This window comes from Euprymna scolopes, chromosome 35 (genome assembly GCF_053919585.1).
Source record: "Euprymna scolopes isolate OS-2025 chromosome 35, ASM5391958v1, whole genome shotgun sequence".
NCBI classification, from domain to species: domain Eukaryota; kingdom Metazoa; phylum Mollusca; class Cephalopoda; order Sepiida; family Sepiolidae; genus Euprymna; species Euprymna scolopes.
In genome coordinates, this window is record NC_136516.1 from 75,469,339 (window position 1) to 75,496,845 (window position 27,507).

General features: G+C 32.8%; 1 protein-coding gene across 4 annotated transcripts in view; it reads right to left on the minus strand.

The window, feature by feature from the left end:
* Positions 1–27,507, minus strand: part of LOC145259946 (uncharacterized) — a 117,152-nt gene that overhangs the window by 10,913 nt on the left and 78,732 nt on the right. For 2 of the 4 annotated variants that reach the window (XM_080117920.1, XM_080117918.1), the window contains exons 10-15: positions 22,401–22,632; positions 16,869–17,008; positions 14,004–14,170; positions 9,936–10,034; positions 5,089–5,265; positions 3,272–3,481 (exon numbers count right to left, since the gene is read on the minus strand). In XM_080117920.1, coding sequence (XP_079974046.1) covers positions 3,272–3,481; positions 5,089–5,265; positions 9,936–10,034; positions 14,004–14,170; positions 16,869–17,008; positions 22,401–22,632 — 1,025 coding nt within the window. Of the gene's footprint in view, positions 1–3,271; positions 3,482–5,088; positions 5,269–9,935; positions 10,035–14,003; positions 14,171–16,868; positions 17,009–22,400; positions 22,633–27,507 lie in introns of all 4 variants that reach the window. The other 2 variants (XM_080117919.1, XM_080117917.1) reach the window with 1 other exon arrangement.

Genomic DNA, 27,507 nt, shown 5'->3' on the forward strand with positions numbered 1-27,507 from the left:
TGAAAAACTTTATATGCTTCAAGTACTTTCTATTTTCAAATATTTATTCAGTGTTTGGTTTGACTGTTTTGTAAAAAGAAAATTGTTTTTGGTTTTGACTTTGCAAAACATGATTGAGTTTTGCAAAGGGGCGAAAAAAAACAAAAAACAAAAAAACAACATCAATGTTTGCCGCATTTTTGGCCAGGAAGCCAGTATCTTCAGATAACTTGATCTGATAGCTTGACAAGAGACTTATTGAATTCTGAATGGCAATATTTAGTTGCTATCTAGTTATTAAGTGTTAAGTGAAGAGAGTGGTTGCAGGAAATCCACATGTGTGGCAGTAGGACTCAGATCCTTGTTACATCTCCAGAAAGATTGAGAAGTAATTGTTTGAGAACTTCTGGTTCCCCAAATTGCTTGACCACAACCTCATCGTTTATTAAAGGCACCGACTGTACCAACTGCAACACTAGGGAACAGCTGATTGCCACAGACTTGTGTTTGGCCATCTCTCGAAGGACATTGTAAACAAAATTTGCTTCAGTGGGGTATAGTGACTTTATTTAGCAACAATTAAGAGATGCGCTTTGAATATTGAGAACACATCACTTATTTGCCAAAATGTGACCTTTTTTATTACTTGAAAATAAATTGATCAAATGTTCTAAATTACTATATAAGTCAAAATAAGAAATCAAATCCAACTTCAAAAATTAAATATCTTAATTAGATTTTGTTGCCAATATAGTAATATTTTTAAAGAAATAGAGAAGGTGGGATATATAAAGTGATAAGGGAGGGGGGTATATATAGAGATAGACAAAGTGAGGAGAAATATAGAGCGCTAGAGATAGGTGGGATATACAGTGTGGAACTATAAAATTGTTGCTCTAGAAAAGACAACATGATTCAATTTCTGTTTGATAAAAACCAGTTTTCTTTTTCTTGCAGACCATCTACTAATTGGCCAGTTGTGTATAAATTCCAAGAGCAATAGGAGCCTTTTATCATGTCTGAAAATAACAAAATGTTCAATAAACAAAATCGGAGATGCACTGCTGTACAATTCATGCTCTCTACTGATCCAAGTTATGACAACAGGACCATTGCCAGCACCCTGAAAATGCATTGCTGAATTGCCACGAATAAGAGGGATGGGTCCAGGATGATGAAAAAGTTTTCGTTTACGATTATGGTGTTTGGGGTGGTTCCAAGTGAGAGCCACATCATGCCACCTCACATCTTTGAAGTCAGTTTGAAAGTCAACACCAAAATGTACCTGGATGTGCTGAAGAGTGTGGTGATCCGCTGATGCAATCAAGTGGTCACAGGAAGACCCTGGGTGTGGCAGCAGGACTCTGCACTGGCCATCAAGTCCAAAAGAGACACGGGCTTGGCTTCAGAAGGAGTGCTATGACTATACCCTTCTTTCGATGCACCCTTCCCCCAACCTAAACTACTTCGCCTGGTCATACGTCGAGAATATCAACAGGATCTCCCACAACACCAAAGCTAGCCTGATTGCCACCATCTGGCGAGCTCATGTGGAGGAGGTGGCTACATTGAATAGATATCAGCTCTACTACAAAATCAAGTAACATGAATTGATTTTTTCAGTAAAAGTTTTAAAATAAAGTGATAGTGTTGTTTACTTTAAAGCAACACTTATCGTTCCACCCTGTATAGAGCGATAGAGATAGAGGTGGGGAATATAGCGTGATAAATATAGAGAAAGGATATATATGAGAGAGAGAGAGAGAAAGAGGTGTATGTGTGTGTGTATATATATATATATATATATATATATATGGAGAGGGTGGGGATTAACAGAGCGATAGAGAGAGGGTGGGGATTAACAGAGCGATAGAGAGAGGGTGGGGATTAACAGAGCGATAGAGAGAGGGTGGGGATTAACAGAGCGATAGAGAGAGGGTGGGGATTAACAGAGCGATAGAGAGAGGGTGGGGATTAACAGAGCGATAGAGAGAGGGTGGGGATTAACAGAGCGATAGAGAGAGGGTGGGGATTAACAGAGCGATAGAGAGAGGGTGGGGATTAACAGAGCGATAGAGAGAGGGTGGGGATTAACAGAGCGATAGAGAGAGGGTGGGGATTAACAGAGCGATAGAGAGAGGGTGGGGATTAACAGAGCGATAGAGAGAGGGTGGGGATTAACAGAGCGATAGAGAGAGGGGGATATACAGAGCGCGAGAGAGAGAGAGAGAGAGGGGGGGATATATAGAGCGAGAGAGAGAGAGGAGGGGATATATAGAGCGAGAGAGAGAGAGGAGGGGATATATAGAGCGAGAGAGAGGGGGGATATACAGAGTGAGAGAGAGAGGGGGATATACAGAGCGAGAGGGGGGATATACAGAGCGAAAGAGAGAGGGTATATACAGAGCGATAAAGAGAGGGAGGATATAAAGTCACACAGAGAGAGAAGGGGGGATATAAAGTCACACAGAGAGAGGGGGAGGATATAGAGTGATAGAGAGAGAGGGGGAGGATATAGAGTCACAGAGAGAGAGAGGGGGAGGATATAGAGTCACAGAGAGAGAGAGGGGGAGGATATAGAGTCACAGAGAGAGAGAGGGGGAGAATATAGAGTCACAGAGAGAGAGAGGGGGAGAATATAGAGTCACAGAGAGAGAGGGGGAGAATATAGAGTGACAGAGAGAGAGGGGGAGGATATAGAGTGACAGAGAGAGAGGGGGAGGATATAGAGTGACAGAGAGAGAGGGGGAGGATATAGAGTGACAGAGAGAAGGGGAGGATATAGAGAAGGAGAAGCTATAATATATCTACAACTTAATAGTTATATATAACTTAATAAATGATAGAAAGTCTTTCTTTCAAAGCAGCAGAAATTTTGAAAATTAATTTTGAAGTTTTCAAAACCCATATTTCATATCAAACATTTGTACCTTGAATGTCCTTGTCTTAAATTTATGGATTTAAACTGCACAATTACTTTCATGAAGTTAATATTAATTTACCTTATATGTACAGACTTTAATTATTAGTTTAGGTTTCATCAAAGTCATCTTTCATGTGAATAGTCAAGTTTAGAATGTCATACAAAAAAAAAAAATTTTTTTTAAATGCACTTTATTAATCTTTTTAATAATTAATATTACCTTTATAATCTTAATTTTTTAAATATGCATCGGTTATTCGTATTTGATTATATCAAATTTGAATTTTTTCGGACACGTTGTGCACACTGCGAAAAAGGTATTGTTGTGAGAAAAAAAAAAGCGAAAAAGAATTTTTTTTTTTAGTTTACCGTTCAAATCTATCGTCTGATGACACATGATCACCCAGCCTTGAACTACTCTCGGGCGGAGCATATCGATCATGGCTTGTTCTTTGAGGAGGATGATTAATTCGACCAATGTTTGAATCGGAGAAACGAGTAACTGGTTCCATGGCCTTATTATCTCTGTTGTAATAGGAATCGTTTCTTCGATCATATGTCTCCTTATGATTGCTGAACCTGATTTAAAAAAAAAAAAAAAAAAAAAGAAAATTCAATAGACACAAACAAGCCAAGCATGCGTGGTTCTCCTCCACAAATGAAAAATTTACTTTCCTCATGACTAATGTTTGCGCAAAATTTAAAAAAACATCCAAGGTATGGTTATTGAGAAAAGTGCGAACAATTGAACGGGAGTAAATTACATGTAGAGTGAGTGGGAGAAGTGATTCTTTAATGAAACAAAAGTCTTCTACCTCCCTATCTTCCTCATCGGGAATCATTTGAAGTACAGCAAAATTAACATGTGAAGAGGAAATGGGGAGAGGAAAGAGAAAAACCAGGAAAACAGAAATAAAGATAAAGCAAGAAAGAGAAATAAAATAGAGTTGGACAGAAGCAGAGTGGCATTTTCCACCGGAGAGCCATGGATTTAATAGTTGTCCATTTTTTTTTTTTTTTTTTTTTTTTTTTTAAACTCCACAACAGCTATCATGGTCTCAACAGCTGATGATCTCCATTTTCTATTTAAAAAGAAAAGGTGAGGCTCCCCCACTCCAGTGATATTGCTAAATTTCCTTTTTGTAATTATCAATTTTCTATGGTAAGTCGGCTTATGCAATATTTTAAGCTTAGTATATCTAAGTATTTAAACTGCATTTATGTTATTTTATTATAGTATATATATATATATATATATATATATATATATATATATATATATATATCTGTGTGTGTGCGTGCAAGAATAGAAGAAGGCTATATCAATGCAGGGAACCAGGTGTTAAAATGATGTGGCGTAAAATTCGACAAACAAAAGTGGGTCTTGTAGAGTTTGTTTTTTTATATTTTCATATATCCATTTATTTTCCAGATCAATCATAGATAAAAAAAAACAGTAAATTATTGTTTGAGATAACCAAGATGGTAGAAGTCTTTAAGAAAGGAACTGAAAGAAATGCTTTTAAAAAAAGAGGAAAATATTGTAAAAACGGAACTGGAAATGCTTCAAGCAAACTATCCTTTCCTCTCTCTCTATAAAGGTTTTACCCTGGACTTAAACGTTCTATCTCTGTCCCGAGCTATCCACTGCCACGTGGGACCCATGTGTTGTATCAGTTCTTGGTCTTCCCTTTGGTCTCTTATATTCACGAAGTGCCCATTCCGTTGTTCTGATCGACCATCTGTTGTTATGTTATCTGACTACATGCCCTGCCCATCTGTGTTTGGATATTTTAATGGTAATATTGATGTCAATAACTCTTATTTGTTGGCGGATCCAGATGTTTGTCTTTCTGTCTTGTAGAGTTATGCCTAACTTTACTGTTTGCCGTTAGGTCATTCATGAGAATGCTACTAGTAATACATACATACATACATACATATACACACATATATATATATATAGCAAAATTCCACTAATAAGCAGACTCACATCCCTTATTGTCACATTAGTGGTCACAATAAAAAGAGGAAGAAAAAAAAAACTCTTAAATCATACCTTTTATATTTGTGACCACATAGCTAAATCAACTAACGTCATCAAGTAAGCCATGAATCTACACATTAGAATAAAAACAGCCTTAATAGTATCACTGCAAACACTATGCAATTGTTTTTTATCTTACCATGTTGTTTCATCAGAGAAGTTACGGCTGAATCGTGAAGCCGAAGCACCAGAAGCAGCTCCACCACCACGCCCACTGTTACCCAGATTGGGTCGTTTCGGTCCTTCCCAGAAGCTGTAACCATGAGCAGCTTTTCTTTCATATGGCCTTTTTACTGGCTGCCTTTCTCTTTCAAATCTGCTTATAAATAAAGAAACAAAAATAAAATTAAAAATAAAACATGACCAGAAGTCATCATTACAAACCGTCTATGATATGAATGTTGAACCCTTACTCATCTGACTGCAGTGCAATGATAGAAATAGATCTGTATAATGTGAAACAAAACGTACTGAGGATGGAGTTTGGCTCCGAAATATATTTAGAAATCAAATTTCAAACATATATTTTTCCCCCCTCCTAATATTAGGTTGTGATTTGGCTTTCAAGCGCACTTGATGCATATTTTATTTTATTCAAATTAAATCAACGTTTCTATAATGGAACTCATACACTTGACGTCAATCTCGCATTGGCAACGCACTTCCAATATTTCAAAATACAACGCGCAGCTCTTTATAAACAGACTTTTCTTTCTCCAATTTTACAGCATGGCGAGGAAGAAAAAAAAAAAAACATACTGAGGATGGAGTTTGGCTCCAAAATATATTTATAAATTATAAATTTCAAACAAGTAAAATATCTTAAAAAAATTTTTTTTTTTTTTTTTTTTAATTATTTTCCTAATATTACATTGTGATTTGGCTTTCAAGCGCACTTGATGCGTATTTTATTTTATTCAAATGTAAAATCTGACCAAACCTAACATTAGGTCAAAGGATTTTCTTAGCATAAAAATTATGTTAAGGATAAATTGGCCACATGATATGAGGTCATGTGAAGCGTTAATTATCCTGCAGAAACATGGATGCCTTATGTTCTTGAATTTTTTTTAAAATGAGGATTCATAATTTGTATTTTTTAGACTACTTTCTCTGGATGTTATTTTCACGTTTTCGTCAATGTAACCTCCAACCTTCTTCAGATGTATTTTGTTGAACTGGAAAATCTGGATGGAATTTAATTATAATAAAGTTACAAATATTATAGAAAGTAATAGACCAGAGTCTAAAAGAGCAAAGCCTCAGTTAAATATATTTAAAGGTGCTGCACTTGGAATATTGCAGGTATATGATAAATTTTGGTGTCTTTCCCAATCTTAACCACAACTGCCCTCCACCCATTTATGCTGACAAGGAAACAATATCTAGAAATATTTTACTTTATTTCTTGATGGTTTTATTTGTAAATATTGAATGAATAAAGGGATATCATTTATTAATTTGATTTTGTTATGCCCCCCCCCCCATGAAAACTTGATTCGTAATTTCACAATTATTAATCTTTCACCCTTTCTATTATATATATGACTCTGAACAATGAGAGGAGTTAAATCACAGATTAATTAATATTGTGATTTTAAGTCTTACAAAATATTGTTGTGAGGAAGACTCTATTCATCTCTATTCCCGGTATTCGAATCGTGTATCTCGGAATACATATCCTTTTCTTGTTTAATCCAATTCTCTGAATCACCTTAAAATGATATTCTTATCTATGTTCTTTTAAAAATATTTTAACTAATTTTCAATATATGTGCTAAATAGCCAAATTTATGTGTTTTTATAAAGATTATTTTGCTAAAGACATTCCCCTCTGAAGATATGAGCCATGCATTGAAAATCCATGGATAAAGGAATGAACTTTAAATTTCTTGTATTCCTTGTTGCAAACAATAAATTTTTTGTTTAAAAATTTTATATCTTCACAAAATTTTAATCTTACAATTATATATATTTGTAGAATTAATATTTTGTGAAGTAAAGATAAAGAATTTTAAAACAAAAAATTTGTTTGAAACAAGGAATTTGTTTATTTCACTGTAGATTTCTTCATTACAGACGTTTCATTAACAGGTGAACAATTTTATGATTTTATGCTTCCAGAGAAATTTTCCAACCAATCAACTTGTCAGATGCGATTTCCTTCCAATGTTATTTAACAAAAAGTTGTTTTGTATATCTGGCAGGTTTTTTTTGGGGAAAAAAAAATTACATGACCACGTTATAGGTTCGCCATCTTGGATCATTATATATATATATGTATATATATATATATATATATATATATATATATATATATATATATATATATATATATATGTATGTATGTCTGTAGTGATAAGCAGTAAAATCTAACAACGATAGGTTTAAGGCTCCTAGCTCTCATCTTCACTTCCCAGCTAGGAGTTGACGGTCGTCTAGTGGTTAACGACACGGAATGACAACATGGGTGTCCCAAGTTTGAAACGAGTTTGTTCCACAAAAAATCACTTTCACTAGGGATAGTCCCTCCCATAATCCTTGATGTCTTTCTAGAAGGAATTCTGACTAGAAAAATATCGGGGAAGCCAATGTCAACAATACAATCTTTGGATTCATACAATATAAGTTGTTTACTCCATGGGACTGGAAATAAACAAGAAAAAATGTGAACGAAGATACCCACATCAGATGTTCACTATTCTGAGGCACAGGTTTGTATCCTGTATGAATAATCTTTCACTTTCTGGTTTGTTTATTTCAAGCCCTGTGAACTAAATTATTTAACGGCATTACCAAGTATTGAACAAGCCGCACATATGTGGTCCCTCTCTGGTGCTACATGTGAGATGACACCATCAAGTATCAGGAAAATCTAATGAATGGATCAAAAGTTATGGGGCAAAATGTATCATTTTTTTTACCTCTTTTGAACTCCTGGGGACTCAACGGGAATTTTTGCAAAAAAAAATTTTTTTTCTGTGCACATCTATTTAATGAAATACAATTTGTGGCAAAATTTCAGGAAAAACTAATGGATGGTTATTTGTCAATCGTTCGGAATAACGGACGCACGGACGCCACTGAAAGCATAGGTACCTCTCCGATAAATCGGGGGGATCTATATGTTATAATTAGCTTCTTTTCATTATTTTGACTCGAGTATATTATCAGTTATTATCTTATGTTTTTAGATAGAGTGATGTAGTTCTCGATTGCCTGTGTTGGATACATAGTAGAGTCAAAACAATGATAAGAATATTCTCTTGTCATAGCCCTAGTTACAATCAAGGTTTTAAAATCAAATCTATTTCTTATATGCAACTATTCATCTTAGATAAGGAAAAATTAATTCCCCAAACATAACAGTTCCGCACCTTTTTTATGTCTCCTAACAAAGATGAAAATCAAAACCCGATACCAAACCTTAGGTCTAGAATCATTATTCAAAATGTGATCAAAATCTATTACATGGTTCTGTTTCTAGAAAATGTCTACAATATAAGGCTTCGGCTTAAAAACTTAAGAAAATAGAATTTAGTGAATCTTGGTTAATTCATGTCTAATGACAATAGATTGAATTTAACGCAATATATTTGCATTTTCAAATGGGAGTTTTTTCCCATATGTCCTTTAAAACCCCTTTAAAATAATCCAAAGAAACTAAAATTTAAGAAATATTAACTTGTTAAAATTTCATAAACATTGGAGGTATCTGAATTTTCAAAAAGGGTTTCTACTACTCTTTTGACCCTTTGCATAAAACTAAAACAAAATATAGCTCACATTATGATACTTCATGCTTAGCAGCTGTGTTTGAAAATTCATGATGATCAGTTCATTAGTTAAGAGAATGAATACATACAAAATAGATAAACATATATATACAAACCTATCTTTATATACGGGGGTTGTTTCAAAACTAAAGTCCCCTATATATATTGTTTTGCAACTCAAAGTTACGGAGCTACCAAGATGGGAATGATACCATTATAACAAACAATCCTTTGTGTTACCGTAAATGTTGAATCCTTATTATTACTACACTTAATGTTTCTGTTACTAATCGTTCTCTTTTACATTTTCTGCTACGTTTATCACTGTTCTTACATATATATGTGTGGATGTGTATATTCTTATGTATATACGTGCAGTTCACTGTTATATGTGTGTGTGGGTGTGTGTGTTATTCTTCTACAGTTCTTTTGCCTTGGAAGTTTCCAAGACGTGTATGTGCAAATGTAATGCGAACATACCTGATTGCCTTGGCCAGCGGATGATGCCTTCCTGGTCGCTGGTCTCCTAGCTGGGGAGTGGGTTCTGCAGACAGATTAATCAATGAACAACAAAATGGACTGAAGCTTCAATCTTTAATTCAAGGCAAGCCTACATCTCAGACCCTGGTTGTCGGAGACCCGAAATCTCCCGTCTGCATTCTCTGCTGCCCAAAACCACTCTCTCCATGTGGTCGTCAACCGGAAGCCTACGACCACAATTCCCGTGTCACCCCATAATTTCCGGTAATTCTATCTAGGTAGTTCAAAGTTGATGCCTGTCAAACCTAACCTTTTGACCCTGCTAAGTCACTGATGGGAAATCGAAATATGCTTATATAACTTTTTCTAAAACTACCTATATAGCAATTAAGCTGGGATTCCCAATACTACATTTGTTCTCCAGAATTTATTTTTCAACCCAGTCACCACCATTCTCATGCACTTTTATCAGGAACTGAATGATGCATCTCTGCTTTCTTAGAGCCTCACACTGTCAATATCTCCAATGAAGAGATGAAACTTTCAGGTCATGAATGCACGAGTTCAGTCATCATAACAATACAATTTGCAATCTCCTCTGATCCATATAGCAGAACTAAAAAAAATATAGGAGGCATTACTTTTGGAACACTTCTCAAACAAACAGACAAGACTGATCTCACCGAATTTTTTTTTTATAAAGTTATAAATGTGTTTTTGTCAGCCTTACCCATTTAACATTTCTTGTTCTTGACGTTCTTTCCACAACTGGCTTTGTTTTGCACTTTCCAGTTTCATACGTTTTCTTTCTAATTTTTCTTTTTCAATCCTGAAAAAGAAAGGTAAACATTTCAAAAATTATATTCTGAAATAAGCGATGAATCAAAGAAAAGCAAAGAAAAAAAAAAGCATATATATATATATATATATATATATATATACATATCAATAAAAGAAAGAAAATGACAATATAAACCTATATATTAATATACATATATAGTTTATTCATTTATTCAATAAGGAATCAATTAGGTGTGTAGGGTAAGTGGGGACTCTTTATACCATGGCATTTCAAAGCCTAATGCTTCTCATCAGAAGAGAAAAGAGTAGATAAAAAGCTAGGTAACATAACAAGGATGTGATGTCTAGTGATAGTTACATTAGGGGTGAAATAAAATATTGATGCTGTTTCGGGGAACTAAATTGATCTGATATAGGAAAGGACAGAGAAAAAAATAGAACAGAAGGAAAAAAATAGTATGGAACAAAAAAAAATAACAAATAAGATGGAAATAAAAAATAAGGTGCAAATAAAAAAAAATAGGATAGAACTAAAAAAAAAAAAAAAAAAAGGATGGAGAAAAAAAAAGGATGGAGAAAAAAAAAGGATGGAGAAAAAAAAAGGATGGAGAAAAAAAAAGGACGGAGAAAAAAAAAGGACGGAGAAAAAAAAAGGACGGAGAAAAAAAAAGGACGGAGAAAAAAAAAGGACGGAGAAAAAAAAAGGATGGAGAAAAAAAAAGGATGGAGAAAAAAAAAGGATGGAGAAAAAAAAAGGATGGAGAAAAAAAAAGGATGGAGAAAAAAAGGATGGAGAAAAAAAGGATGGAGAAAAAAAAAGGATGGAGAAAAAAAAAAGGATGGAGAAAAAAAAAAGGATGGAGAAAAAAAAAGGATGAAGAAAAAAAAAGGATGGAGAAAAAAAAAGGATGGAGAAAAAAAAAGGATGGAGAAAAAAAAAAGGATGGAGAAAAAAAAAAGGATGGAGAAAAAAAAAAGGATGGAGAAAAAAAAAGGATGAAGAAAAAAAAAGGATGGAGAAAAAAAAAGGATGGAGAAAAAAAAAGGATGGAGAAAAAAAAGGATGGAGAAAAAAAAAAGGACGGAGAAAAAAAGGATGGAGAAAAAAAAGGATGGAGAAAAAAAAAAGGATGGAGAAAAAAAAAGGATGGAGAAAAAAAAAGGATGGAGAAAAAAAAAGGATGGAGAAAAAAAAAGGATGGAGAAAAAAAAAAGGATGGAGAAAAAAAAAGGATGGAGAAAAAAAAAGGATGGAGAAAAAAAAAGGATGGAGAAAAAAAAAGGATGGAGAAAAAAAAAAGGATGGAGAAAAAAAAAGGATGGAGAAAAAAAAAGGATGGAGAAAAAAAAAGGATGGAGAAAAAAAAAGGATGGAGAAAAAAAAAGGATGGAGAAAAAAAAAGGATGGAGAAAAAAAAAGGATGGAGAAAAAAAAAGGATGGAGAAAAAAAAAGGATGGAGAAAAAAAAAAGGATGGAGAAAAAAAAAGGATGGAGAAAAAAAAAAGGATGGAGAAAAAAAAAGGATGAAGAAAAAAAAAGGATGGAGAAAAAAAAAGGATGGAGAAAAAAAAAGGATGGAGAAAAAAAAAAGGACGGAGAAAAAAAGGATGGAGAAAAAAAAGGATGGAGAAAAAAAAAAGGATGGAGAAAAAAAGGATGGAGAAAAAAAAAGGATGGAGAAAAAAAAAAGGACGGAGAAAAAAAGGATGGAGAAAAAAAAGGATGGAGAAAAAAAAAAGGATGGAGAAAAAAAAAGGATGGAGAAAAAAAAAGGATGGAGAAAAAAAAAGGATGGAGAAAAAAAAAGGATGGAGAAAAAAAAAGGATGGAGAAAAAAAAAGGATGGAGAAAAAAAAAGGATGGAGAAAAAAAAAGGATGGAGAAAAAAAAAGGATGGAGAAAAAAAAAAGGATGGAGAAAAAAAAAAGGATGGAGAAAAAAAAAAGGATGGAGAAAAAAAAAGGATGGAGAAAAAAAAAGGATGGAGAAAAAAAAAAGGATGGAGAAAAAAAAAGGATGGAGAAAAAAAAAGGATGGAGAAAAAAAAAGGATGGAGAAAAAAAAAAGGATGGAGAAAAAAAAAAGGATGGAGAAAAAAAAAAGGATGGAGAAAAAAAAAAGGATGGAGAAAAAAAAAAGGATGGAGAAAAAAAAAAGGATGGAGAAAAAAAAAAGGATGGAGAAAAAAAAAAGGATGGAGAAAAAAAAAAGGATGGAGAAAAAAAAAAGGACGGAGAAAAAAAGGATGGAGAAAAAAAAGGATGGAGAAAAAAAAAAGGATGGAGAAAAAAAAAGGATGGAGAAAAAAAAAGGATGGAGAAAAAAAAAGGATGGAGAAAAAAAAAGGATGGAGAAAAAAAAAGGATGGAGAAAAAAAAAGGATGGAGAAAAAAAAAGGATGGAGAAAAAAAAAGGATGGAGAAAAAAAAAGGATGGAGAAAAAAAAAGGATGGAGAAAAAAAAAAGGATGGAGAAAAAAAAAAGGATGGAGAAAAAAAAAGGATGGAGAAAAAAAAAGGATGGAGAAAAAAAAAGGATGGAGAAAAAAAAAGGATGGAGAAAAAAAAAAGGATGGAGAAAAAAAAAGGATGGAGAAAAAAAAAGGATGGAGAAAAAAAAAGGATGGAGAAAAAAAAAGGATGGAGAAAAAAAAAGGATGGAGAAAAAAAAAGGATGGAGAAAAAAAAAGGATGGAGAAAAAAAAAAGGATGGAGAAAAAAAAAAGGATGGAGAAAAAAAAAAGGATGGAGAAAAAAAAAAGGATGGAGAAAAAAAAAAGGATGGAGAAAAAAAAAGGATGGAGAAAAAAAAAAGGATGGAGAAAAAAAAAAGGATGGAGAAAAAAAAAGGATGGAGAAAAAAAGGATGGAGAAAAAAAATATAATGGAAAAAAAAATCGACAAAATAAAAGACAAAAATAAAAGACAATGATTAGAAAAAGGACGAAAGAGAAAAAAAAAAAATGAAAAGGAAAAAAAATTTTTTTTAGTTTGAAAAACAAAAAAAAATTAAATACAAGGTTCCTTAAATATAAGTTTCAAGACTTTTCGTAGAGCTACTTTTATTGATAGTACACACATGAAATTCTAGTCTCCTTCAAAATAATATGCTTCGGCTGCAATGCACTTGTACCGTTCCAACAACTTCTGGAAAGTTCTCTTATTAATGACCCTTGTCACAGTCTTCCATCTCCTCAATTGTCTCCAAGGTTTTCTTTGAGCTTAGGGAATAACCAAAATCACAGGGAGCAAGGTTTCGACTATAGGGAGAATGAGGAACTGCCTTTATGCCTATCTTGGTAATAACAATGTCTTTCTGATCTTCTTTAAGCACCCTTGAGACAAATTTTGCACAAATCTTTTACATCTTCAGTTCCTCACAAATAATTATGCGTACAGTTCCCACACTGACATTAAACTGTGCACTTATTGTCTCTATAGACACATGACGGTCCTTATCAATGAAATTCTTTATTTGGCCAATCAACTCTGGTGTTCCAACTTCCTTACTCCTCCCACACTGCTCATCACACTTCAGACTTCCTGCTTTCCTTGAATCTCTTATGTCACTCAAATACTGATACTAAATTCATATAAGATAGCCCAAAAGCAGTCTGAAGCATTCCATATGTTCCTGTGGCATTGTTTCTAAGTTTAAAACAGAATTTTATTGCATATCATTCTTCTAAAGCGTTCACATGTCCAGATTGCATTTTTGAAATTCACCAGCAATGACAATCAGGCTTTAGTAGGGTGCATTCCAATTCCTGTTGTAGCTGTTCATTTGAATCTGAAATCATAAAAATTGGTCATAAGAAGTATAGCAATAAAATACTGAATTTTTAGGAGTTTACAACAATTTTAAATGCCTATATAAAAAGTCTGGGAACTTATTGAAGTCACCTCATAAGTTTAAAAAGAAAAGGTTAAAAAAAGATTAAAAAAAAAAAAAAGATCAAAAGGTTCTTAGTATAATCTTAGGTTGATGTCACCCACCTCAATTCTTCTCGAAGTCTTTCCAACATGATGGCTTCTTTCTTTTGTCTTCGTTGTAATTCAAGTTCAACCATTCGTCCATGGTCAATCTGTCTTTTCTGGCGTTCCATTACTTGCTCCAGATAAGATCTTTGTTTTCTCAATTCAGAGGTCATTCGATAATCTCTCTAAAATGAGCAAATAAAATTTCAAGATAAGTAGAGGAAAAAGAAACAGACAAAACTGCAATGCCATCAAAACCAGAAAACGCATCTTTTGCGTATTTAAAAAAAAAAAAAAAAAAAAAAGCTGTGCATGTGGAGTCCCCCTTGGCGGGTGAATGATTTTAGGGTAATTCTACCCCTATAAGGAGTTATCTCAGAAAATTCGTTCTGGCAAAAATTTATTTTCACCATGACTAATGTTTGTGCAAAAAATTAAAAAAAAAATCCAAAGTGTGGTTAATGAGAAAAGTGCAAACAGACGAACAGGAGTGAATTACTAGGTCCATTACCTCCTTTGTCAGGGCCAAAAAAGGTGGAGTGGAGGCACCCAAAAAAAATTCACATTTATTATTGCTTGCTTTTCAGAAAGTAGAGCAAAAATATAATCAAGATAACATTTTTGTTTAAAGCAAACAATGTTTTGCTTGGAACAATCTACTCCCATATATTAAACTATAGGTTCAGTTCGAAATTCAGCATAGGTTACCTATAGTTCGACAATGATGTAAAAGGAAGGATGACTTGAAGGTTTTAATCAACTAGTGTAAAATTAGTAATCTCTATCTGGTCAAGCTCCTTGCCCAGACCAATGTGACTCTTCAGAATTCCTCCATCTTCCATCAGCTGCCTCAGATCTTTAGGATTATAGTTGGCGTCATGTACAATTTGCTGGCTGTACATGGATCTAGGTCATCCTATGCTTGTGTGTCGATGCCATGGAGTCTACAGTAATACATTTCTCATCTGCTCTTGTTTGCTCCTCTGGCAGTGACTGGCAAATCGTAGACGTCGCTCCCTGATGGCAGTAGATATGGCAGGTAAGTTGCCATAAAGTTGCTGCTTCATGGGATGATCTTGCCAAGATATTTTTAACACTGTTCGTAGCATACAGATGTACATGCCGTCTAGCTTTCTTGCCAATCTTTTGGTGAGTGTTCAGGTTGTAGTACCATAAACAAAAGACAGACTGCACCACTGCTCTGAAGAACTGCCTTTTCAGTTTGTCAATTAGCCTTGAAGTCCATACTGACCGCAACTTATCCAATGCAATCCATATCATGGAACTTATGTTGCTGCCCATGTATGTAGGTACCAGAGAGAGAGAGATATCAAAATTTGCATCTCAAAATTAGTAATTAGGTTTAAAGCCATAAATCTGCACTAGAATTGTCCACATGGATCTGTAATGCAATCTGTTTGAAATAGTTTAAGGTTTATTCTCTACTACAGGCGATAATAACTTAACACTTCTACCTAGTCATAGCTGCCGGACAAGAATTCCGGATGATCAAATAATGAGTTCAATTGTAAACTTGAACAAAGCTGCATGTTTATTGGAGGTGCATAGAATATGCTACAGATTGCAGGCCTACAATGGGAGAAATATTTTGCTAAGAAAGACCATCCAAGAATTCTAAAAAAAGAGAGAAAGGGGGGGGGGAGAAAAGAGAAAAAGTGGGGAAAAAAAGAGAAAAAAGAAAAAGTGGGGAAAAAAGAGAAAAAAGCGAGAAAAAAAAAAAAATAAAACAGCAAGAAGCTAGAAAAGAGAAAAAAGAGCCATAAAAAAAAGAAAAGTGAGAAAAAAAAAAACCAGTGAGAAAAGAGAAGAAAAAGAGCGAGAAGTGAGAAGCAAGAAAAAAAAGAAAAATGAAAAGCGGGGAGTAAAAAGATAAAGCGGAAAAAGAAAAAGAGAAAAAAAGCGTGAAAAGAAAAAAAAGGCAGAGCAGGGAAAAGCAAGAAGTAAAAAGAAAGAGCAAGGAGAAAAAAAATAGACAGAAAAAAAAGCAAAAGTAAAAATGCAAGAGAAAAGAGAAATAAGGGCGAGAAAAGAGAAAAAAGTCAGAAAAGCAAAGAGAAAAATGAAAGAGCGAAAGTAAAAGAAAAAGCGAGAAAAAAGAGCAGAGAAAGAGAGAAAAATGAGTGAGAAAAAAACAGAGCGAGAAAAAGTGAGGAGAAAAACGAAAAAAGACAGAAAAAAAAGAGAAAAGAGCAAAAGAAAAAAATTGACTAGAAAAGAGAAAGAGTAAGACATGAGAGTGTGAATAGACAAAAAAGGGGCAAGAAATGAAAAAAGGGGCAAGAAATGAAAAAAGGGGCAAGAAATGAAAAAAGGGGCAAGAAATGAAAAAAAGGGCAAGAAATGAAAAAAAGAGCAAGAAATGAAAAAAAGGGCAAGAAATGAAAAAAGGGGCAAGAAATGAAAACAAGGGGCAAGAAATGAAAACAAGGGGCAAGAAAAGAAAAAAGGGGCAAGAAATGAAAAAAGGGGCAAGAAATGAAAAAAACGAGCAAGAAATGAAAAAATGGCGAGGAAAAAGAGAAAGAAATGAGAAAAAGCAAGGAGGAAAATGGAAGAGTGAGGAGTAAAAAGATAAAGTGGAAAAAAAGGAAAAAGTGCAAAAGCAAGAAAAAGAAAATGGTCAAAAAAAAAAAAAAAAAAAAAAAAAGAGCAAAAAAAAAAAAAAAAAAAGAGCAAGAAAAAGAAAAAAAGAGAAAAAGTGAGGAGAAAAATGAAAGCGCGAGGAGAAAAAAGAGCAAAGGAAAAAGGCAAGAAAAGAAAAAAATTGAGAAAGAAAGTGAAAAAGAAAAAGCGAGGGGAAAAAAGAAAAAAGCAAGAGATAAATAAACACACAAGAAGCAGCAGCAACATGAAGAGACTTACATCTGATATGTATGAAGAACCTTCTCTGAATCTGTGACGGCTTCTTGGTGAACGGGATGAGAATTTGGATGGAGTTTTGCTTGAAGACGATCTTCGAGACTTTCTCAAGTGACTGTCACTTTTCTCAGATTGAGATTTCCCTGTAGTTAAAAAAAAAAAAAAGAAGAAATTTGTCAATTGAAAGCAGAAATATTACACCATCGTAATCTATGACAGATGCAGTACCAATTTAAAATTAAATCTTGACCAGGACATTTTAAATCATTTTGAATGTTAAGTCTGTGGCAATCATAACACCTGTTGCCAGGCTAAATCCAGGTAGCAATTGCTTTGTTCACAAAAACTCCTAAATAGAACATCCAATCAAGATTTTTTTTTGTTTTTTTTTTAACGAGAAAATGAATTTGATATCTAGAAAAAATGACAAATAAAAATAAAGACTAAAAGTTCAAACTGTTAAATTATTTTTATTTTTATTGCATTTTCACCCTAAATCAGGCAAAAGGAGTACTATGTAGGGAGTTGAGCAGCAAGAGGTCTGTTTACTTTAACTTTTGCATGTCAGTACAGTCAGGGAAGCAGGTACCCGGAACAGAATTCCAAAGTCTAGCAGTTCTAGTAGCAATACCAGACACCATAACGTTCAGCGCTGGGCAAGGCGCACACTGCTACTTAATTTGACACTCATAGTCTTTAAAATCAGTAGTAAGTACAGTTCTTCTACATCCATCAAAATAAAAGATAATTGGATTCACAATATAATTTACTTTAAAATGAAATTTTAACATTTTTGTTGTGATTTGTATATTCAAAGAAATCGCTATTAACGACGAAACATGCCAGCATAGCATGCCCGCAGGTGGTAGATCACTTTTTGCAAATAAGCGGTCAGGGGGTGTTCACATAAATACTTGAAGTGGAAGTTGTACCAGTCGACGACTTTTCTAGTCTTAACTAATGAGGGAAAAGAATTTTGCTTCGGAATTTGAACACAACACATACATCTTTCCAGTCAAAAGTTAGAATATCTCAAAGTTAACGCTTTGTAGTACAACTCTATAAGTAAAGATAGAAAGTGTTCTAACGCTGTTTAATAGCGAATATATTAATTTATTTTGTCCTAAAATTTGAAAAGAATTGGATACAAAGTTTATGCACGCCTTAATAGTGACAAACGCATATAAACATCAGATTTTTTCCATGTTGTCACGCGCACAACAAAAAATCTGTAAACAAAACATCCATCAACTAACTTACAAACATATAGCATTAATTTTTTTAGTTTTGTTATTTAGAAAACAAGTTTTTAATTGTGGAAAGGAAAAAGAGTATTTTAAAAAAATAAAAAATTCTTTGAAAAAGAATAACCAACAAAGACCACTTTTTTTTACTTAAAAAACGCTTTTAAATGAGTTAAAACGCACAAACTACTTATCCAGTTAAGTAAAAGAATAACTTACCTTGCTTATGATAACATTTGAGTTTATTTTACAATCCGCAGAGGTATGAAAAAGTGGTCAAAAAAAAACAAATAAATGTTACCAAAGACAAGTTACTCTTCTACCTACCTCAATAAATTTTTGGTATTGTAAATGTTTATTCTGTTCAAAAAACAAGTAGTGCCGAGCGTTACATGAGGACAAGAAAAAATGGTCGCGATATCTCTTGAAATCTCAACGATGACTTAAAAAATAAAAAATTATACAAAATAGTGGTAGAAACTCACCCAATAATTGTCATTGCAACTTGAAGCCGTTAAAATAAAATTTAATTATCCTAATTAGTTTAATGTACTAAAAAACAATTGTAATCTGTACAATTTCATCCGATATGCTACGAGCCACATTTTCTTAATTTCTTTGAATCATATTGTGGTGGTCATCTTGGATTTTTCAGAGTAATGATGACAAATGATAATGTCCATCAGAATAATATTTTGCATTATTTTTTTAATATTTTACCTCCCATTTTTTACCTCCCATTATTTTTTAATATTTTACCTCCCATTATTTTTTAAACTGTTTTTTATGATGCTTCTACTTAAAGCTGTTAATTATGCTAATTAGTATGCTCATTAGTTTAATGTACTTGAAAACATAATTCTGATCTGCACAAAACTCCCTTTAATTTGATATGCTACAAGCCATATTTTCTTAATTTCTTTGAATTTTGTTGTGGTGGCCATTTTGGATTTCCTGGTAACGATCTTGGAGTTTTTATGGTGTGATAATGATAAATGATAATATCCACCAGAATAATACTCACTTACCATTTTTCTTAGTTGTTTTTATGATGTTTCTACTTAAAGCCGTTAAAATGAAAATGAAATATGCTAATTAGTATGCTAATTTACCAAATGAGATGGTTGTAAATAAATTTACTAAGTTACCGAGTGAGATGGTTGTAAATAAAGCCAACTAAACCGTATTATGATATGTTCAAAATTTCATCATAATATCTTAAAAAGATCTGAAAATATAGCTTTTAAAGATGGGTTAGTCTGTAAATTGTGCAAATTTCCTACCATTTTCAGTCACAAGCTTATATGTATTTGAATAGGACTGACTTGAGACAAAATGTCCAGTGAACCACACATTTTTTGATACTTTGAATGGTCATAACTCCAGTTCTAATGGGTCGATTTTAAAAAATTAAAGATAATATTTCTTTGTTTTTTTATGCTCTTTTCAATAATGCTTGATTTGAGTTTACTTGATCTAAAGAAAAAATGGTGCGGTATTGTTAGTTCTAGGAAAGGAACTATTACAGTAAAAGTCTTTCTTACATCTAGGGATTTCTACTGTATGTACAGGTATGAAGAGGGTTATAAAAAAACAAAGGAAAGCGACTAGGTGCCGGGTAAGAGGCAGAAAGTCATTCATTGATGCTCTAACTTACCTACACCATTCATGAATCGTTCAATGTTTTAGGGTTCATGGCAAAATGAACAGTTTTATGGTGGATATTTGACTGAGCTTCAATCTTGCCCCTCCACCCCTGTAAAACATTCACAAAAAAACAAAAAAAAACACTTGTCTAGCTAAAACCACTGTCAACAATTTTTTATTCTCTCAGTGCCTAAAACTAAATGAAAATTCTATGTGCAAAGCTTTTTTCCTAGAACTACCCATCTTCTGAGCTAACTATAACATTATCAATTTTAAGTCTAATATAAACAAGCCAAGCATATGAATGAAAAATTTACTTTCACCATGTTTGTACAAAATTTTTTTTTTTTTATTCTTGAAGTGGTTATTGAGAAAAGTGTGAACAAACAAACAGACAAACAATTTTGAGGCAATTTTAACCCTATAATGGCTCCTAGAGGAGCAACCAGAGTCATCCCGGAAAATCTGTTCTGGCAAAAATTTACTTTCACCATGACTAATGTGTGTGCAAAAAAAAAAAAAAAAAAAAAAAAAAAAAAAAATCCAAGTTGTGGTTATTGAAAAACGTGCAAACAAACGGAGTGAATCACTAGGTCTAATCCCGCCTTTGTTGAAGGACCAACAATCCCTCTTTTGTCGGGGACCAACAAATTCTTTGTTGAGTTGTCCTCTTAAATAATCAAATTTTACCCAATTTTCACCGTTACCGATCATCACAATATTGTCTCAGCGGCCACCTGACACTCATTAACCCTTATTCTAAAGTGGCCTTTTAGCCTTGATAAGTGATGACTCCTTACAAGTAAAAAAACAATTTTCTTTTTTAAATTTAAAAAAAAAAAAAAAATTTTTAATTTAATTAAAAAAAAATTTTTTTTTCAAATAAAAAATTTTTTTGTAAATTAAAAAATATTTTTGGAATTTAAAAAAAAAAAAAAAAAAAAAAAAAAAAATTTCATAAGAAAAAATGAAGACAAGAAGAGAGGGAGATAAAGAACAGACAAGGAGAAAGATAAAAGCGAAAGAAAAGAAATAAAATAAATCCATCTGTAATAATTACGTAAAAATAAGGAGCTTAGTTTTTGGTAGAAATCAGCTTTTTCTTAAATTAAGAAAACTAATGCATAGATTTTTACTAAAAAGCGAAGTGGTAGTGTGATACTATGGACCCCCATCCCCAAAGTGTTAGGAAGTGATTAAAATAAGAAAAACCTATAACAAAAGAGGAAATAAGCAGATCAGCAAAACAGAAGTATAGGAAGTGAGGTTAATAGTAAGACAATAGGGAGGAAGTGGCTCACCATGGCACACAAAGGCTATCTGAAATAGGATAGTTAATCAAGGTGTGGCAGTGACCAAGACAACATATCGGATATAAATGTCAATATATTTAGAGTTAATTTACGAACAGTTTAGGAATGGGAGGGAGTTTTACTACAGTTAATGACAATTTACAGTTAAGGAACAGCAGACGACAGTTGACGCCCCCTCTCCCCCAGAAAGATCAGTAGAGCTTTAGGAAGCAGAAATGAAATGTAGATGTTAGTGTTTAAAGGGTTGATGTCACACACACACACACACACACACACACACACACACACACACACACAACTGATATCTACAGAATGTGGTGAAGTCTTGTTTCTCTTGAATTTGTTTATATTTTTTATACTTGCGAACCAGTGCTCACCATCAGCAGTCGCCAATATGCGAGATGAGAACACTGTCGGAACGAGAAATGAAGAGAAAATGAAAAAGGATACCATCGCACACACAACAGTATTGGGGGTTGGCGATTATTGCCAAGAGAGGGAGCACATTGAGTCTAACGGGACACATTTTTATTCAGTTTTAACGATTTTTTACGTATATAAAAGTTATGCATGGATGTGTGTTTATAATTAAATTAAATGCACATTTCAGAGAGAAACAGAGAGCATGTTGAGTTTTAAAAAGAGGCAAGTTTTTCGAGGCTGTATATACAACCTTCTTTTGCTCTTTTGCTTCGGTTTTCTTTTTTATAGACCACCACCACCACTTACTGACAACAAGTATTTCATATTTTGTGGAATTTTTTTTTTTAATTATGAACAAAAGTAATGCTTCCTACTTTTTTATTCTGCCTTAATCGGTCAGAAAGGATTGCAAATAGCATTGTTATGATGAGTGTACTTATGCATTAATGAACTGAAAGTTTACATCTGTTGCAGATACTGATGGTGTGAGACTAAGAAAGTGACCCCAGTCATGGACATGCATTAAAAGCGGAAATGTGTCATCGAATTCTTGGCAAAAGTGCAGTAAGAATGATGGTGACTATGTAGAAAAATAAATTCTGGAGTACAAAATGTTGCTTGTTTTAATAGTACCACTCCCATCTTCGTAGCTCTTCAGCATTTTTTTAGTTAAAAAAAAAAAAAAAAAAAAAAAGATAGGAAGCTTTACTTGTAAGGAACGATCTTCGTATTTTAAATATATATCTGTATAATGAAAATTTGGAATGACTCGGAAAATTTCATTGAATCCAACTCCTAAAAGTAAAGAATTTGCTTGGACTCCTCAGCACTTAGAAAACCAACATATTTTCCATTTTCAAATCATCCTTTCTTGAGTTGGCGTTGATGTCCAACTATGGTGCACTTACCATCTTTCTTTGATTCAGTCTTGTCCATTTTTTTGTCTGAAGATTTCCCAGCAACAATTTTCTTCTCCACAGATTTTTTGGTGGGTGAATTTCCTTCCACGCTTTTCTTGTCTGCCGTTGACTTCTTGTTTGGAGATTTTTCCTCTTGAATGGATTTCTTGCCTTCCGATTTGTCAGATTTCAGAGCGGGTTTCATTTTCTTGATTGACTGTAACCCAGGATTTGTCTTAGCCTAACAAATAATAAAAACATTAAAAAATACAGAGAAGGATGAAATTTTATATATATATATATATATATATATATATATTAGTCTCACATAGACACTTGTTTAAAGGAGGTCAAGTAAACATTGTATAACACGGTTAACTTTCCAAATTTTTGAGATGAAGATCAATAATTTGTATTATTCAGACGACTGTTCTCGTCTTATGTGTTATTTTCACAATGCTTCAGCCGATGTAACCTCAAACCTTCAGGTATATTTTGTCAAACTCAAAAATCTTTGTCAAACTATCACAATAGTGATAAAATGTGATAAAATGAAGAAAATAAAAAAAAGGATGCTACTTGTGCATTATAATTAAATGTAAAAAAAAAAAAACACTATTACATAATTACGTGTCATGTCAAAAATTTCAAAAATTACGAGAAATGATCAAGTAGAAGATCTGCTAAAACTATATTTTACAAAAAAAAATTATGATCTTTAGCACGTGGTACAATGGGGAAAGAAGTGGTTGGTTACTTTTAATACATCTAAAACCAAGCTTTTATCTTTACATCATCAACGCTCTGATCCCCATCTGGCATCAATTGAAATAAATGGCTCTCGTCTTGGAGAGGCCTCATGTTTTGACAAGCTTCTGGGCTTGACCTTTACTCCTGATCTAAAATGGAACACGTACATCAAATCTGGAAAAATGGTGGATTTCTTCTATCGATCCAGTAGATATCTCACTGCTGATGCAATTCTCTATCTATATAAGAGCCACATACGTCCAAGGATGGAGTACTGTTGCCACATCTGAGCAGGAGCTGCTAGAAAGGACTTGTCCTGCCTTGATAGACTTCAAAATAGACTTCATAGCCTCGTAGGAGATGTCCTTTTCTCTTCCTTGCAACCTCCATCTCACAGAAGAGATGGTGCAAGTTTGTCTCTTCTTTATCATTATTTTAATGGCAAGTGCTTGACTGAGCCTCAATCTATGGTCCCCTCTTGCCAAACTTTCACAAGAAACACTCGTCTAGCTGAAAACACTATAAAAAATTCTCCCCACTTTTTATCTGTGCCTAAACCTAAATGAAAAAAGCTTCTTCCTTAGAAGTGCATCCTTGTGGAACTGTCTTCTGTTTTCCTGCTTTCCAGCTGACTACAATCTGTTTGTCTTCAAGTCCAATGTAAACAAGTTCTTGAGCCATTCCACTTATTTTAACAAATTTACCGAATTTCCATTACTAACAATTACTATATTGTCCAATTGTCTACTGTACACTCTTAACCCTTATCCTCGAATGGTCTCTGGGATTTGATAAGTAGTGATGCCTATGTAAAAAAAAAAGCCACAGTTTTCTAATTTGAAATAGTAACAGTTAAGTGAAAACAAGGGAGTTTGTCATAAGTAATTGACTAAACCAGTTTGTCATAATGAATTGACTAAACCAATAAAATTACATTATTCAATTTTTTCTTGTAATTATTTAGTTATAGTCAGATAACATACTTCCTAACATCTAGCGTAGTGCTACCGGAAGCAGTAATAAGGCAAATCAGTTTCTTTAGTTTTATTTTTCTTCCCTGTGGATGTAGGTTTTTTTTTTGTTTTTTTTTTTTCGATTTTTTTTTTTATTTAATAATGAGCATTAGTTTGATTTTTTTTCTTTTTAGAGAATTGTTATTTTATCAAATTGCATGAAAAGAGTTATGTAAAAGAAGCTTAAAACCGTTTGATTTATGCAAATATCATCAGTAGTTCCAAAGTTATCAGAATTATAAGTGCCAAAATTTAGGCTTTTCCGTAGACATTTTTCTTTAGAAAAAATGAGCTAAATTATGGACCTCAACATTTCAAGAAATTTGGTAATTTCACCACCATTTATTTATTTTTCAAGCTATTCTCATGAAACTTGGCAGTCTTATGTAAAATTGTGTGCACTTTCTGATTATGCAGTCAAATCTAATGTATCTCTTTACCATAACCCATGAATTATAAATTCAGATGTACAAATTTCAATTTTTTTTAAACTGGCGCATGGTATCATACATGAACAAGACTAAGTATTATAGTGGTATTTAAAGATAGCTTTATTGAGAGTAGGCATTTTCCTGCCTTCTCACCAAAGGAGAGCTTAATCTTGGGTGTATTTACTACTCCTCTCAAAGAAAAAAAAATTGAGTAGATATGAATTAATCTCCGAAATAAATCGAAGAAAATTTTTTATATAGATTTTGGTTTTCTGTAAAAAGATGGAAATTCTCATAGTTGAACAGAACTTATGCATTTTGGGACCAGTCCAATTTTCAATTTTGTAAATCCTCTCTATCTAGCCCAAAATATACCCCTATTTTCTGAGATGCAACCATAAATCGTACTCTACATGAATCCTTGATGTAGCTTTCACAGTACCAGGAATTCTGATAAGCAACAACTATACATTCACCAGTTGATGGTAATTTTTGTCATTTCTATTCTGTTGTTTTACTGAAAATTCAATTATGTAAACAAAGAAATAAAACGGTCATTTTTTTACCTTGTTTCCACCTTAACATTTAAAATGATTACTTCTATAGGTTTTAGAGTATGCTGAAAACGAATATCGCATTTAAATTTTCTGCAAATAAGTAGTTTTCCAGATATTAAGCAATGTCATTTCTTATGTTATCACTGGTGGCCATCTTAGTATATCCAAGCGCGCAAACGCAACCTTAAGAAACTATGCACAAACGCGCAAATGTCCACAAGCAATAACATAAGAAATGACATTGCTTGATATCCGGAAAGCTACTTATTTGTGGAAAATTTAAATGCGATATTCATTTTCAGCATACCCGAAAATCTTAAAAGGTAGTCATTATAAAGAAAAATGTTAAGGTGGAAACAAGGTAAAAATTTACAAAATGCATCACAATGAAATTCTTTATTGAAGCGCCTAATTATTATTATTTAGATATCCACAGTTAAAAAAAAAAAAAAAAAAAAAAAAGGGTTTGTTTTACAGATTCGAAAAAAATGGCCTTTACAATGAGTAAATTCAAGTTTCACGATATATGTTATTTAATTGTTATGTGAAAGTACAGAATAGTTAACAAAACACCCTTACTTCCCCATGTTAAGAATGGGTTTCTAAATAATAACATTATTTCAGCATGGTAGCATAATTGCTTAAGTAACTTTTATTTGTTATATATTATTTTTTTGGGGTTTTTTTTTTACCACTAAAAAACAATTCTACCTTAAGTACAAGTTAGAAGTTATAAATATATTGATAACATAAACGCATGTACTTAGTACATTTTGTTGTTTTTTAACGCTTTTAGTACATGTGTACTAAAAGCGTTAAAAACAACGAAATAGTATTGTTTGGGAATCAAATTTGAAAAACTTGAAAATAATTTTTTTAAATTGACAAACTCAGAATAAAAAATGAAACTGAATTTTCTGCTTTCATTTTGAAAACAGAAAAGTTTTTTTTATTTTTAAGGAGAATACAACGAAACTCGTTAATGTGCTGACTTTAGTCAGCTAAGCGCATAGCGAACCGTTTTCCCCCATTAAGCGGATTTGAATTTCTATAAAAGATAACACTGTAAAGAAATTTCTGCACAATAATTATCAAATATTTACATATTATACATGAAAATGATTCAGAAACTATTATCTATATGAAAATGGATGATATATACCGATTTATCTTATCAATTTTGAAATATTCTTCGTCAACTTTGCTCGGTCATAACTTTGCTTCCTGTGGTCGTAAAAATATAAATCAAAGTCCAGTAGAGATGGACTTCTATGCTTATATAGCCTGTAAAATTTCAGCCGTATCAAATCAAATTTGATCCTGCCCATATGTATCCAAATGTAACGTATGAAATGTAAACATTTTTGCTGTCATCATTTTTTACCGTTTTTTCATTTTTAACTTTAAGCATAAAAACATTGAACGCATAATAGAAAATAAATTAACATCATTGGAATGCTTATTCTATTCTCTTTCCAGTAATGTAATTCTTTTAAAAATTGAGACACAAATAAAAAACATATGACTTGTTGAAGCACATTAGGTATGTAATATTGCCGATGTCCACAAAAATACTGCATATGCTTGTAATGCTATAATAATCATTAAAAAAGTTTTTCAGTTTTATTTATTAAGAATTATTGAAAGTAACATTTTTTTAGGATTATTAAAAACACTTTAAAATCTTAAAACTATTTTGGGAATATTATGTATTGGATACGTTTTTTTTTATGATGTTAAAATTTTTATTTTGATTTCAATAATTTTTATACTTTCATAAAAATATATTTATTATATAAATTTAAATAAAACAAGTGAAGCATCCATGGTCCCCCATAAGTGCACAGTGAAAAAAGCATAAAAAAATGACTAAGTTCAGCACCCCCACTCCATTTAGCTCCAAAAGTCCCCAATGTCTTCACCTATTTAAATTTGAGTTCTGCAGTATGCAAAAACTGCTAAATAGATATACACAGAAAATTTTGAACAAATATGGTAAAATAGTCCCAAAAATGGAGTGTTTTTATTAGCTCTAAAAGAGCCCCTGGGACACACCTAATAGTTATTGTGAAATATAGACAAACAAAATTATATAGAAATCAGTTAGGTACAACTTTTCAGAAAGTTTTATAAAAAAAATCCAAAGCATCAATTTTTTTTTAATAAGCACTAAAGTGTCAATTTCAGCCATTTTAACCCGAAAGGCACCCCTAGAGAAACAACCTGAGTTTTCCTGGAAAATCGGTTGTTACTTTTTTACTCATATCATGTTTAATTTTTGTGCAAAATTTCAAAAACTTCTAAGATGTAGTTATTGAGAAAAGTGCTGACAGACGAACGGACAAGGGTGAATTTACAGATCCAC